At 35.6% G+C, this 14069-nt stretch overlaps 4 protein-coding genes, 1 non-coding gene and 1 pseudogene across 8 annotated transcripts; 4 read left to right on the plus strand and 2 right to left on the minus strand.

Annotated features, from left to right (window-relative positions):
• The first annotated feature begins 4807 nt into the window (after positions 1-4807).
• Positions 4808-6953, plus strand: AT3G18950 (Transducin/WD40 repeat-like superfamily protein). Its single transcript, NM_112781.3, has one exon. It carries the CDS (start codon positions 5174-5176, stop codon positions 6593-6595), a length of 1422 nt encoding a protein of 473 aa, NP_188525.1. The 5' UTR covers positions 4808-5173; the 3' UTR covers positions 6596-6953.
• A 1951-nt stretch (positions 6954-8904) lies between these two features.
• AT3G18952 lies at positions 8905-8989 on the plus strand. The gene is given in 2 exon segments: positions 8905-8942; positions 8954-8989. It is a non-coding gene; the product is annotated as a tRNA-Tyr (tRNA).
• A 582-nt stretch (positions 8990-9571) lies between these two features.
• Positions 9572-10502, plus strand: AT3G18955 (annotated as a pseudogene). The gene has a single exon.
• AT3G18957 (uncharacterized protein) lies at positions 9809-10081 on the minus strand (the record flags this gene model as incomplete). Its single annotated transcript, NM_001161153.1, has 2 exons — positions 9809-9902; positions 10023-10081. The coding sequence occupies 2 exons, from the start codon at positions 10079-10081 to the stop codon at positions 9809-9811; spliced, it is 153 nt and encodes a 50-aa protein (NP_001154625.1).
• A 227-nt stretch (positions 10503-10729) lies between the features above and the next one.
• AT3G18960 (AP2/B3-like transcriptional factor family protein) lies at positions 10730-11950 on the plus strand (the record flags this gene model as incomplete). Of its 3 annotated transcripts, NM_112782.4 has the most annotated exons (3): positions 10730-11023; positions 11277-11703; positions 11772-11950. In NM_112782.4, the coding sequence occupies exons 1-3, from the start codon at positions 10892-10894 to the stop codon at positions 11840-11842; spliced, it is 630 nt and encodes a 209-aa protein (NP_188526.2). In that variant the 5' UTR covers positions 10730-10891. The 3 variants fall into 3 exon arrangements, with proteins under 3 accessions (NP_188526.2, NP_001325752.1, NP_001325753.1); NM_001338372.1 differs by lacking the exon at positions 11772-11950 and having other exon boundaries at positions 11277-11729; NM_001338373.1 differs by lacking the exon at positions 10730-11023 and having other exon boundaries at positions 11212-11703; positions 11772-11842.
• On the minus strand, positions 11592-13706 carry MEF20 (mitochondrial editing factor 20). Its single transcript, NM_112783.2, has 2 exons — positions 11958-13706; positions 11592-11866 (listed from the first exon to the last, which is right to left on the minus strand). Exon 1 carries the CDS (start codon positions 13389-13391, stop codon positions 11973-11975), a length of 1419 nt encoding a protein of 472 aa, NP_188527.2. The 5' UTR covers positions 13392-13706; the 3' UTR covers positions 11592-11866; positions 11958-11972.
• Positions 13707-14069: the final 363 nt, after the last annotated feature.

Genomic DNA, 14069 nt, shown 5'->3' on the forward strand with positions numbered 1-14069 from the left:
ATCATCCATAGACTATAGTATATAATAGAGTCTTAAAATTAATACTTAATTGGCATTAGGAACCAAAGAACTAAACCTTTTTAGTGCATGATAGGATAGTATTTGTTATCGTATATGTACGAGTACGAAACAAATGGATCACTTCTGCAAAAGTCAGCGTGGACGTTTTCTACATTTCGAAACCTGCCATGTCAATAAATAACTCATATATCGTAAAGATACATTGAACATTATAGTACACATCGGCACATCGCTGTTAGTATTAATTATTTTTCATCTATATTTGTAGAAAACTAGCTAGAAATATACGCACAGGCAACTAAGATTTTGATAACTGGTGGCACAAATGGGTCAAATTTTATGATATTGCACGAAGTCAACAATACATTTTCTTTGTCATTATTTCTTTTGTTTTATTAAAGATTGTAAAACTTCTTGTGCGAACAATGTTTATTTTATGTTACCCACTCCTGCAGGAACACGCATCACGATCTTTTAGTGATATATATCAAAGGAGATTTTTCTCCTTTTACAGCCCCAATGTTGTTCCTTATGAAATCTCACGTACTATATCATCTGTGTCAACATATGTGTCTCTTCAAAGAACAAATTTTTTTGATATCGCATACTTTTTCAGTTTTAAATTTAATTAATTAGTACCAAGTCAATGTAACCAATATGAAGTCAAAGATAATAATTGTGCAAGTTGATTATACGAAAACGAAAAAATATTAAAACTAGCTCGTTTCAATCTACCAAATCTATCATGTGATATCCAATCTTTGACTATCGTACCTCCATCGTATTTAAGTGAATAATTAATCGATGGTGTAGTGAGAGCTACATGTACCATATTATTTAACGTGTAAATGAAAAAAAAAACTTCGTTTAGAGCAACTCCATTGCATATAAAAGAGAGTGTCTTCCCACAATTACAATATAATGTTTATAAAGAAAATATATTATTTAAATGTTTTAGTGTCTTTAAATTTAGGACATATGTCTTAAATGTCTTGTTAAAGACATTTTAGAGAAAAATGTCTCAAATTTAAAGACCCATGACATTTAATTATTAGTATTTTGTAACTTCAATTTTTTTTAATATTTATTACAGACACCCTTTCTAATGTGCAATGGGGTTGCTCTTAGATGTATCTAACTATATTCTTAAATGTATTTAAATTGTCTGATTGTCTCCATATATAGAAAGCTCAGATTCTATTCGGACCACGCAGCGAGTGCCGAGTGGGATCAGGTAAGCCACCCATAAAACAAATTATCTGCCTTTATATAATTATTTCAGAATTCCTTGCGTATTCGGTAACAAGAATTTGTTTCTTTGTTCATTGCTTTATTTTTTTTTGGCAAAGTCTTTGTTCATTGCTATATATGGTTGTGATGTGTGGAACTTCCAAATATATAGCTAGTGGCGTTTGTTTGTAAAAATGATAATTATTGTTATTAGTTATTATGTATGGCGTGGGAAATTATAGTATCCTTAGCATTTCTATATTTGGTATATATGGGGCTTGTACGTTTGCCATGGTTGTGACGGCATACCTACATACCATTGGTATTTTATTTGGTTGAAACGTCCCCATATATTTCCCATTGGATTTGAGACAACTAACCTTTTTTTTTTGGATATGTAATTATATGTTAGACAACGATTGATCGTGTAATAATTCAAAACTTATCACATAATAATGGATGCATGTCGTGTCAAATGAACGGCGTGTAAAATGCAAAGTACTCCTAATGAAGGAAAAAAATGTAATTTTGTCTGATTAAAACGATAGTTTAGTTCTCGTTACCGAAAGCGACAATTTCACAAAGAAGCATTAATGTCGATATATCTAAACTAAGATCATATATAGTGGTCATGATTTGTTTTCGGAAAAGTCAATAGAAATTCTAACAGTTAGAAAGCAAGCAAGGCAGTAAAATAAAACAAAAAGATAGCAATAAAAATAGGAATATAGCAACAATAGTGATATTTCAGTTGTCTAAATTAAATAGCTAGAGCATTACTTTAGTAGACAAAAAAAAAAGTATGCATGGTAATATGTTGTTTTTGGGGAATATGTTATTTAATTGTCCTAATATATCTAATTTGGTCATACCTTTGCACCACTATTATTTGTTTTCTTTAGCATTTAGCAACCCCTTGTTTTTCTTTTGTATATATTAGTCATTCAAATATAAATTTTGTGTCGTATTGCTATCGTAATAACAACGTCTGAAATGGATAGATGTCGTTTGTGGACCATTGTTTATTGGCAAGTATACTATAGTCGTGAGTGTGAAAGGCTATGGGATTCAATAACTAACCATACCTTTGGATTCCAAAACGTCGTTGTTCCATAGTTCGAGTCCATGACCATTGACGATTTCCATAAGTTTTCTTCCAAACAAAAATTAAATATATGGAGAAGAGTAAACGAGGCTATTTTATACGAAACCTTAAAAATGTCAAAACTCGGTTAGCAGTCAACAATCTTTTTTCATTTAATTAGGGTTTAACATTAGAGTGCGACGTCGGTGGTCGAATGAGAGAAAAGAAAGTGTGGAAAAAATGTTAGACATGTAAGTCGTCTATTTTTGAAAGAAAATCTAACCTAGTTCACGGAATGTGTGGTTAGCCCGACGTATTATATTACCACAACCACACACTGTATGCCTTGGCAACACATCTCAGTATTTTATATTAGAAGATTCAAATGGTCGTCTTCCTTCCTCACCAAAAACCATTGGAAAGTTTCCAATAACAATCGTGAGGGAGATTGTAATATGATTATCATTGAATTTTCTTCGTAGTCCCATTTATATTCTTGAATCAAAGTATCCATACAAACTTCCTTTTTTCGGATGCATAGAAATATTTTCAGAGTCGACAAAAACAAAGAACTCTATTTTCTTTCTTTCGTCATCTCCCTTTTAACTGACTTGTGATATGAAGCCACTGAGCTTCCGTCAACTCTAAATGTCCGGTTTTATTGTGACCAGCTCTCAAGTATGATAATCCCTTGCCTTTATCCCTACAACAACAAGTTAAGAGTTGAAGAACATCTACTAGAATAGATTGCAGAAGAATATACAACAATGTTGTATTGCAAAATTAATAAGAAACTTACGGTAAGAAGAGGAGAATTCGGGTCGCAGCTAGATATTTTGGAAAACTAGAGTTAAGATATTTTGGGAATTTCGGAAAAGATCCAGAATATCCCCATGATTATTTCGATATACGTTATTGAGCAAGTCTTATTTCCGAAATACGAAGAAGCGGCCCGTCTTTCAAAATCTGTACCGATCATTAGTTAATTGTGAAACTAGTATTTGTTGGAACTCAATATTTGTATTTATATATCTTACTTACTTAAAAATGTGGGAGAATTTTTTATACGACATCCTAAGAATGTCAAAACTTGGCTAGCTGTCAACAATCGTTTTCATTTAATTAAGGGTTTGACATTAGAGGCCGCATCAGTTTTTTTATTTACAAGAAATTTCTATCGGAATCCCACGGTTTTTATTTTTGTTCACGAATCTCTCAATTAAATTTTAACATCTGTGACAGAATAAAAAATAAATAATTTAAAATTCTCATATGATTAGAGAAGATCCCATATTAACCCATAGTCATCCAAAAATGTACTTTCCAAATCATCATTTTGTTTATTATCGTAATGAAAAGTCAATCGACATTAAAAGACCATTTTCCTTTATCGTAATGAAAGTCAATCAACTTGTATGAAATTTGGTTTCGGTTGCCCTCATTATTTTCGAAATTGAAAACACATAAGAAAAATGTTTTGCAACTCGTGCTCTTTTTGTCGGCGATTTGATCCGTACGTCTAGAAAAATTCATAATAATAATACGTTTATTATTTCCTATACGTACGTATATCAGTATATGTATATTCGTCTCAAACCATCTGTTCAAACTTCTTTTAAATAAATATACTGATTTGATGACATTGATAATGTGTTTAACTATAAGAAACTCCAAATTTATTTATACTAATACTATCAAATAATAAAAGTAAAATAAAACTGCAGCCTTCTTAAATGTAACACATGCACTTTATACGTTATAGAAGATAAATTAGTTAGACCAAATATCTTGTTTTCTACGGTATTCGTGATATGTTATATGTTTTTCAAAATGATGGAGAAATTACGATAGAATGGTAACTAAAAAATCAACTCGCAAACAAAAATATAAGCCAAGTCACCCACTCAATCACACGTATAAATAAACCTTAAATTAAAATAAATGTTATGACCTTACTATGGAGATTGTATCGATCACATTTCTTGAACACTTGATTTAAATTAAATAAAACAAAAGGTACGGGTTCATATATAGTCCTAAAAGGCGTTCCTTATCGTTCATGGAATGAGTCAGAAAAGTCAAAACATCTGGAAGAAAACTTTTTTCTTTCACATGTCGAAAGTGAAATAAAACTAATCAAAACAGAAAAAACCTAAGTAATAAAAATCAAGTTCCGCTTGGAGAATAGTGTTATCGTTACGTTACGTTTTGCAACGTGTGAAGATGATCAGCCGCCAACACAGCCACACACGCGTTATCTTGATTTTCTTATTCAACCAACTTCTAAAAATAAACCCGAATCTTCGTACGGACGCATCTCATGTTCAATTATTTTCACATTGCTCTAACCATGCATGTAATTTACTCAAGGCTTTGTTTTGAGACCGTCTTTCTTTTCGGACGACCGTCCATCCATTACTCCTTTTAGTCTTTCATCAACACTTTCTTATTTCCAAAGTTGCATATTAATTACATTATTAACTAATTAATACTAATATTCTTGATTAACACGGTCTCATGTGAAAACTGGCGCTGCCGGAATCTGACGGTCACGTCTTCAGTCTAAAACGCCACGTGTCATTCACCCACGTCGTCCGTTCACCAACTTTTTTTCTCTATATATACAAATCCAACATCCTCTTCTACACTCTTTATACATTTCAATATTTCTTACCAAATACATAAATTTTTCTCTCCAAATCCCAAGAAATAAAATTTCGAATTTCTTCCCTCAAAAAAATCTCCACACGTCAAGGAAATTAAAACCCCATAAATTCCTTGCCAATAAAACCTTCCAACTACTCAAGTTAATTTTCTGTAGTGTATAATCTTGAAAATATGGTAATAGCTACAGAAACCACCAGTAGTAGTCATCACCGGAGACTCACTTTCGCCTCCTTCTTAAACTCCGATCCCGCCGCTGACGAAGAAGAACAGAGTCATGGTGTTGATGATATCATCAATCCCAGTAGTAGCAACAAAAACATCAACAAGGATGTCCATCATAATTACCGACAAAGTCAAAGCAATGCTTCGACAACTAGCGGTGAGTCGTCTCCTAATCAAGTTCTATCGCCATGGAACCAAACCTACTCTCCGTACTACACCGACACAACAAACACTCCATCGATGTCTCCCTCACCGTGGAACCAAACTTACTCTCCGTACTACAAGTCTCCTTGGATCTACCAGACCCGAAACATTGATGATGATACCGACAACGGTTTGATCGGTACAATCGTGAGACAAGACGGTCATGTCTACTCGTTGGCTGCTTCTGGAGATCTTTTATTCACTGGATCCGATTCCAAGAACATTCGTGTTTGGAAAGATCTCAAGGATCACACAGGCTTTAAATCAACCAGTGGATTAGTTAAAGCGATTGTGATAACCGGAGATAACCGGATTTTCACCGGTCATCAAGACGGTAAAATTCGGGTCTGGAGAGGTTCTAAAAGAAGAACCGGAGGTTATTCACGAATCGGAAGCTTGCCGACGTTGAAAGAGTTTTTGACGAAATCAGTGAATCCAAAGAACTACGTCGAGGTTCGTCGTCGGAAAAATGTTCTCAAGATTCGTCATTACGACGCCGTTTCGTGTCTTAGCTTGAACGAAGAGCTCGGTTTACTCTACTCCGGTTCGTGGGACAAGACTCTCAAAGTTTGGAGATTATCTGATTCAAAATGTCTTGAATCGATTCAAGCTCACGACGACGCGATCAACACGGTGGCTGCTGGTTTCGACGATTTGCTATTCACCGGATCCGCCGACGGAACTTTGAAAGTGTGGAAACGTGAGCTTCAAGGCAAAGGGACGAAGCATTTTCTTGTTAATGTGTTGATGAAGCAAGAGAACGCTGTAACGGCGTTAGCGGTTAATATAACGGCGGCTGTTGTTTACTGTGGTTCTTCTGACGGTACCGTTAATTTCTGGGAAGGACAGAAGTATCTCTCTCACGGTGGAACTCTCCGCGGCCATCGTTTGGCGGTGCTCTGCCTTGCCGCCGCCGGAAGTCTGGTTTTAAGCGGCGGAGCGGATAAGAACATTTGCGTGTGGAGGAGAAACGGTGATGGTAGCCACTCGTGTCTCTCGGTATTGATGGACCACGTGGGACCTGTCAAGTGTTTGACGGCGGTGGAAGATGACGGCGAAGGCCACAGAGAGAAAGGAGATCAGAAATGGATAGTGTACAGTGGGAGCTTGGACAAATCGGTTAAAGTGTGGCGCGTGACGGAGTCGGCGTCTACGGTTATTGGCTGAGATATGCTTGAGGAGAAGTGTACACGCGCCGCCGCCGCCTTAAGCGCGTGGTGAATGGTGATGCGGACTATGAAACAGAAGAATGTTCCGCGGCCCATGTGATCCCTGCCGTTGTTGTCAAGGCAAGTTTTTATGGCCGGCTAAAAGAAGCATTTCATACAACCAATAGGGAACTGCCATGTCGTGAAAGTATCTAACTGATTTAGAAAGTTCTTCTAGTTTATTCGATCTTCTTTGTAAAGAGTAACTGCACATATTTGAGTTACGTTTTAGACAATATTGTTTCATTGTATTAAATCATTTTATTTATATCTTATTTTATGGAATTTTAATACTCAGCTTTTGTTATTTTACCATTAATCTTTTACAAGAGAAAAATGGAATTGAAGACTTGTAATACTTACGTTTATAGGTTGATTTGTTGAAAAGAAAGAAGTCGTTGAAAAATGGGATGCTAAAACTTTTATGGTGTTTTCATGAACTTATGTGAAAAGTTTCACTTTCGTGGGATTAAGAAGTTTGGTGCACATTTATACATGTATGAATGCGCATTGACATCCAAACACTCCCTTATTATTTCTAATAAATTTTAAATTAATAATAGATCTTGGTTTCAAGATATTAATTACAAGTACAGTATCAGACAAATTTGTTTTTCCAGAAGTATAAATACAATCAGTTGTTCTTGCCGTATGATTGGTTGCATTAGTATTCGCTCTGAAAATATGACCATTGTTAGTCATGACTCGTAAGTCTAAGTAATAAATTGTAACATTTTTTTTTTTTTTTTTTGTAACATTACCTTATATGATTACAGAAAGAAACAAAATTCATGGACGAATGTACGAGAATGTGAACAGATTATTATTTAGAGGCTAATAAATGGTCCTATAGACTATAGTATACAAATGATCAATGACTAAACCTATAAGGCTATAACCAATACTCGTTGCTTTTGCAAAAAAATCCAAAAAACTGATAAACCACATCAAACCTATAAACCTAAACAAAGTACCACATAGATAGATCATGTATAGCTAGCTAAATGAGAGACCTCATGAGTTTTTGGGTTATTTCATATTGATCTAGTAGGAAAACTAATTAATAAGAAATTTATATAAGATGAAATATGTTCGTATGTTAGGTTGATTTGTTGGTTCAGACGTTCAGTTTGTTGGAAAAAGAATTAGCCACTGGAAAAACGGAGAGGATTGTAATATTCTATTTTTTTGTCTTCAAGAACGTAAGTAAAAAGTCTTCTTTTTCGTTGGATATATGTATTGCTATTTCTACACATTGACATTTGACATATAGACATGCACACACCACCCTTCTGTTCATATTTTCAAATAGCACGAAAAGCTGATAAATCTTGATCTATTAAGCAATTTAGAAGTTTAAGAGTTTGGTTAATTAGTTCTAAATTGTAAAATTCATAATGATAATTTTAATGACAATGAAGTTCCTAAATTTAAGTAGTAGAAATATGCTTTGATTCGTAGAAAAGAATCTCTGTAGATTGCTTTTATGTGTATTAACCCAACTATATTAACAATGACGATGTCTACAGATTTTCACTATAAAATTTTATTTGTCATTTTTAGTGTGTGTTTTTTTTTGTTCTCACGAGCATTTGCAGTTTAGTATTATAAAATATTTGACTGAAAGATTGTTATGTTTTGTACCCAAACAATAATATTTTTATATATAATTAAATCTATTCCGACAATTTTTTTTTGTCTAATCTATTTTTTAGGTTTAAGACTATCAGTTTGTAGAACAGTTGTTTCACGACTAAGTAAGAAAGGTGCATATATATAGCGACTCATCAATACATAAAGATGATTTACTTTCATGAATAGTAATCTAAATCCCAAAAGGAAATCGATTAGAGGCTCGGACTTTGGTTAATAGGAAAACATTTTTGAAAGACACATTGACATTCGGTTCAAATCCGGTTTCCACGCGCCGTTTATATAACTAAACGCAACATATATCTGAAAATAATTTGAATTGGGTATGGTCTCTGTGTTTTTCTCTTAATTAAGGATACAACAACAAACAACGACGTTAATTATTGTGCGCCACAGTAGTTAGGCAAATCCCCAGTAGTTTCTTGTTCATTTGAATTTAATTAATTAAGAATGATTAAACCCATAATCTTGACTATTTTATTATTCAATGCTATAATTGTTATATATATGGTAGACTATTATATATAGGTCTTGTTAAGTTAATCATAAATTTTCATAACTCACAGCCTCAAAAATATTAGGATATTTATAGTTTTGTCTTGAGGATTAATGTAACCGACCTTAGCTCAGTTGGTAGAGCGGAAGACTGTAGGCGTTGCAGATAATCTTTAGGTCGCTGGTTCGATTCCGGCAGGTCGGATTTTTTTTTTTTCTTTTTTTCTTTTCAACTTTAAAGATAAAACCCAGCCCATATTAAGGCTTTTAGTTCAAAAAACCTAGAGCAGCCGTTTATAATTAAATAAAATCAATAAATGACTCCACATGCAAGATTCTCATTTGAGACAGAAACTCTCCAAAGCGGCACAGCTTCAGCGGCGATTTGGAGACCCAAAAGCTAAGTGGCATTGGGCCAAACACAACCGAAGCCTATTTGTTCAAAACACAACCGAAGCCTATTTGTTCAAAACACAACCGAAGCCTATTTGTTCAAAACACAACCGAAGCCTATTTGTTCAAAACACAACCGAACAAAAAAAACTAAAATGTTAAAAAGAAAGCTTCAAGGCAACTTCCTCAAAAGGAGAAAGCTTCAAGGCAAATTCCCCAAAAGATTTAGCTGACTATCAGGTTTGAATGTTTATAATATGATGTAGAAAGCTCAACCTAATGCATCTAGCATAAATAAGGACATCACTTAATCCAAAACCTTCAAAGAGATGGAATAATAATCAAAATAAAAACTTATAAGCCTAAACAAATATTCGAAAATTCATTTTAAAACATGGGAACCTTCTTAGGATATTTTGTGCCTGGTCTCTCACTTGCACTTCTCGGTCTCTGGCATGTAATCAATACCATACAATCTTACTCTCTAAATTCCCCAAACCAAAATTTCACCTCATGATTCTGGTTCCCTTTCCCGTATAACAAAAAACTCAAACATCTCGAGCTCATCGTCATTATCATTGTTACTTTCTTATCCATTTTCCTCCTAAACTCAGATTTCCCTTTCCTTAAATTATCGTCTTTCAAACCGGAAATCAAACACATCTGCATAGTCTTCCAACTCATTTCGTTTGCGTCTTCCACTCTCATCTTTGACGTAATAAATCCTCCCGATAAGGATATATACCGGTTTCATCGGGCTTCATGCAACATTGGTTTTCATGCAAGAAGTACTCTTCTTTCTTGATTCTCACTCCACTGATCACTTAGGTCTTGAAGGCCAGTACCATGTCCTCCTCGAATTCGCTGCCTTCGTCTCCTTCTCTTCAGCTCTTGCGTCGACCATTTACCCTAAATCTTTTTATGCGTCTCTTGTGTTCTCGGCCTCGCTCATGTTTCAAGGATGCTGGTTCTTGAACATGGGGTTAATGTTTTTAGATCCAAATTATGTCCATATAGGGGTTGCTTGAGAACCACGACCGATACACCAAGAAGTAACAACAGTACTATTGTTGATCATAGTGGGCTGGTTTGAGAGTCTCCTTGTACAGAAATTATGGCACAAGCGTTAGCGAATCTTCAGTTTAGCTGGATTTTATCAGCTATATTGATTTTTACATTTGTATTCTCTCTCAAAAGTTTCGGGGAAAGTCGCCGTGTTTCCCAATTGCCGGTCGTCAACGTTAGAATACGAACGTAATTTTCGACGAGGAGGTGATCGTTCTACTGTCGTGGAAGCCTCGACGAATCCTTTTCGAGAATATATTTCGTCTCGTTTATATTAATGTTGTAATAGTATAGAAAATATATTTTGTTATCGGTAGGTAAGCTTTTACTATTTGATGTAACTAGCCTTTGATTGTTATGACATGTAGCAACGAATTATACATTGGTTATTGATAAAAGCGTATTTCCATGATATTTTTTTTAATTTATATACAAGGTTTATACTGGTATAACTTCAATAATGGTAAGACTTATCTTTTGACTAGAGAACTGTATAAAATGAGTCTTGGAAAACGACATAGAGTTAAAGCAACTTTGTCACTCTTGTCAGATAAAAACTTATCGGTTTCTCTTTTCCGGCTTTAACTCTCCACTCATCACTCTCCACTCTCAATTTTCACCTTCTCTTCTCTGAACAAGGCAAACAAAAATGGTTACAACCCAAAACACGAAGGCCAGAGTCACCTCCGTCTCTCACCGCCGATCACAGCAAGATCCTGAGTCGCCGGTGAAGAAGTTCTTCAAGTTGGTCTTACCTTCAACGATGAAGGATAAGATGATGGTAATTACTTAACACTTAGAAAAAACTTGAAATAAAGTGTTTGCATGTGTGTTGTTATCCCTGTTTCAATTTCTAGGGACTATATCTGAAGATTCACTAAACAGTGTCCATTTCTTTTGTTTTATCTTGGACTAGAGATCTAAAAGGGATACACTAATCTGATCATTTGTTCTTAAGAAATGTAGAGAATTTAAGATCTGACATTTTGTTACTTGTTTCTGAAAATCTCATTATGTTGAATAACTTTGAGCAGAAGATTCCGCCAAGATTCGTGAAGCTACAAGGGTCTAAACTCTCAGAGGTTGTTACATTAGAGACTCCTGCGGGTTTCAAGCGTTCCATTAAGCTCAAACGGATCGGTGAAGAGATTTGGTTCCATGAGGGTTGGAGTGAGTTTGCAGAGGCTCATTCCATCGAGGAAGGCCACTTTCTCTTGTTCGAATACAAGGAGAATTCGAGTTTCCGTGTAATAATCTTCAATGTTTCGGCTTGCGAGACCAAATATCCACTGGATGCAGTTCATATCATTGACAGCGACGATGATATAATCGATATTACAGGCAAAGAGTTTGTTGGAACTCAAGGTACAAGGAAGAATAATCAATCTGTTAATGGTGGTGATACAGAGCACAAATCCAAGAAGAGATCAAGAGACATCGAACTTGACAAGATTCTACACGGTAAGAAGACTTTGTTCTTAATATAGATTAAGAAGATTGGGATCTGAATATTTTTAATCTATGTGTAGATCTTGATGTGATGAATCCAATGCATGTGCTTAAAGAAGAAGAAGAAGACAAGAGAGTCTTCAGGGGATAACAGAGCTTTTAACAGAACCGAGACCTGCAAGTTTATTTGTTGTGTAATGTTAATTAATGACTTGATGAAACTAAAAAACTTTCATTGCAAAATGAGTAGTGTTTTGAATCCTGACCTGTAACAAGCTATGTTAAACAAAACTGTAACCAGGTCTTGTTTTGATTCTTCTTTCTTTCATCTCCTTCCTCAGCTTCTCTACCTCTACCCATTTCCCTTTATGAGCTAACACATTCGATAAAGCGACATAATCTTCGCACTCAGAACCCGAAAGCTTCTCGTCCTCTCGTTCTATCTCGAGAAGAGCCTTTCCGATCTCTTCACCCATTACAGTCTCTCCATAAATGCTGCAGGCATTGCAGAGGCTTCTTAACAAGATAGCGTCAGGCTTTATAGGCATAGCTAATATAAACTGATAAGCCTCTTGTATCCGCCCTGCCTTACCAAGAAGATCTACTATGCAACCATAGTGTTCGATAACCGGTGTGACACCAAATCTTGTCTTCATGCTCTTGAACAGCTCGATTCCTTCTTCAACAAGACCTATATGACGATAAGCCGAAAGCAAGCTAGTGAAAGTTATTTCGTTTGGTTTGATCCCAGATTCCGCCATTCGGTTTAGAAGATTCGGTGTTTCGTTTCCTCTACCGTTGAGAGCTAGCCCCGTTGCCATTGAAGTCCATGTAAAGACATTTTTCACTTTCATTAGCTCGAACACGGAGAATGCGTTGTTCAAGCAGCCGCATTTTGAGTACATGTCGACAAGTGCAGTACCGATAAAGACATCAACTTCGGGTGTGAACCCGAGCTTTTCTATGTAACCATGAACGAGAGAACCAATTTCGAGCAAACCCGTCTGAGAAATGGCTGAAAGAACACAAACCATGGTTGTATCAGTAGGTCTAACTCCACTACCACAGCAAGAGAATCTCCTAAACAAAACCATAGCCTTTCTCGCATTGTGATTGCCTTTATCCTTATGTGAACAATATCCACCTATCATTGCGTTCCATGTAACAGAGGTTCTCTCAGGCATTTCGTCAAACACCTTCCTTGCATAACGTAAATCTCCATTCTTAGCGTAGAAATGGAGTAAAGTGGTTCCAATCAATTCAGATTCATATAGAAAGCCAAGCTTTTTCACCATCCCATGAACAATTCTACCAACCCGTAACGCCGACGACGAAGCTGACCTAGCACAAGCGCCAAGGACGAAGACAAAAGTGCGCTCATTGAGATAAAGCAACGAACTTTTTGATGCATAATTGGCAAAAATCCGAATCGAGTCCTCTGGTTTGCTACATTTAAGCAATGTGTTGAAGAGAAACTTATCAGGATGACCAAATCGAGGAAACACTAGTAAATGAGCAAGCTTTGAGCTGCTTTCGGTTGATGGCTTTGAACAGTAATGGCCTATGAGTTTGCCAAATAGAGAATTATCATGGCAGCCATTGATGACTAATTGAGCATGGATTTGCTTAGCTTGAATTAGGGTTTTCGAATTCTGTTGCAACAAGGACAAAAATCTTGGTCCTGGAAAAACAGAGCTCATAAGCACCAAACTCTGATACTGTAATGGATTAAGGCAAAGAGAAGGAGAAACAAAAGCTAAGAGATAAAATAAATATCGAAGAATCTACAGCACAAACCCATCTTCATCATAATCATCATCATGGCTACAAGTACCAAATTTGATGGAGATTAGGTATTTACAGACTTCTTCTTAAACCCTAACTTTGTTTGTTCTACTCAAACAATTTGAGTTCCACTCAAGAGGTTATATATAATGAGGTAAAAACAACTTATCCACATCGATAACACAAAGTAAACCCGAGAGAAAAAACGAGACACTGACGCAATAACGACACAGACCAGAAGAGAGTTTTTTTAGTTGTTTTTAAATTAAGATACTCCTACACTGTAAATCCCTTTCTAGTGAGAGCTAGCTACTACCACTGGATTCAGTCTTCAACAAATTATCATATCCTCAAGCGCATCATCACAACAAACACTTGTCATACTAGACAAACACTCCAATAAGCTTCTGTCACGTGTCCCTTATATTCCTCCACTCCACTCCACTTTTGCCCATGTCATTCATTGCGCATCTCTGTTTTCCTATAACAAATCTCCCGTATTTGAGAAATCTTTACCTCAAGGTAGTTTGAGACAGATGATAAAACATCTAATTTGCTAATTTCAAAAATTACATGGACTATGGTGTCGCCTA

Source organism: Arabidopsis thaliana, chromosome 3 (assembly GCF_000001735.4).
Source record: "Arabidopsis thaliana chromosome 3, partial sequence".
NCBI lineage: Eukaryota > Viridiplantae > Streptophyta > Magnoliopsida > Brassicales > Brassicaceae > Arabidopsis > Arabidopsis thaliana.

Excerpts from the sequence above, each read along its gene's own strand:
- AT3G18950 (NM_112781.3), top strand. The coding sequence starts at position 5,174 with ATGGTAATAGCTACAGAAACCACCAGTAGTAGTCATCACCGGAGACTC.
- MEF20 (NM_112783.2), bottom strand. The coding sequence starts at position 13,391 with ATGAGCTCTGTTTTTCCAGGACCAAGATTTTTGTCCTTGTTGCAACAG.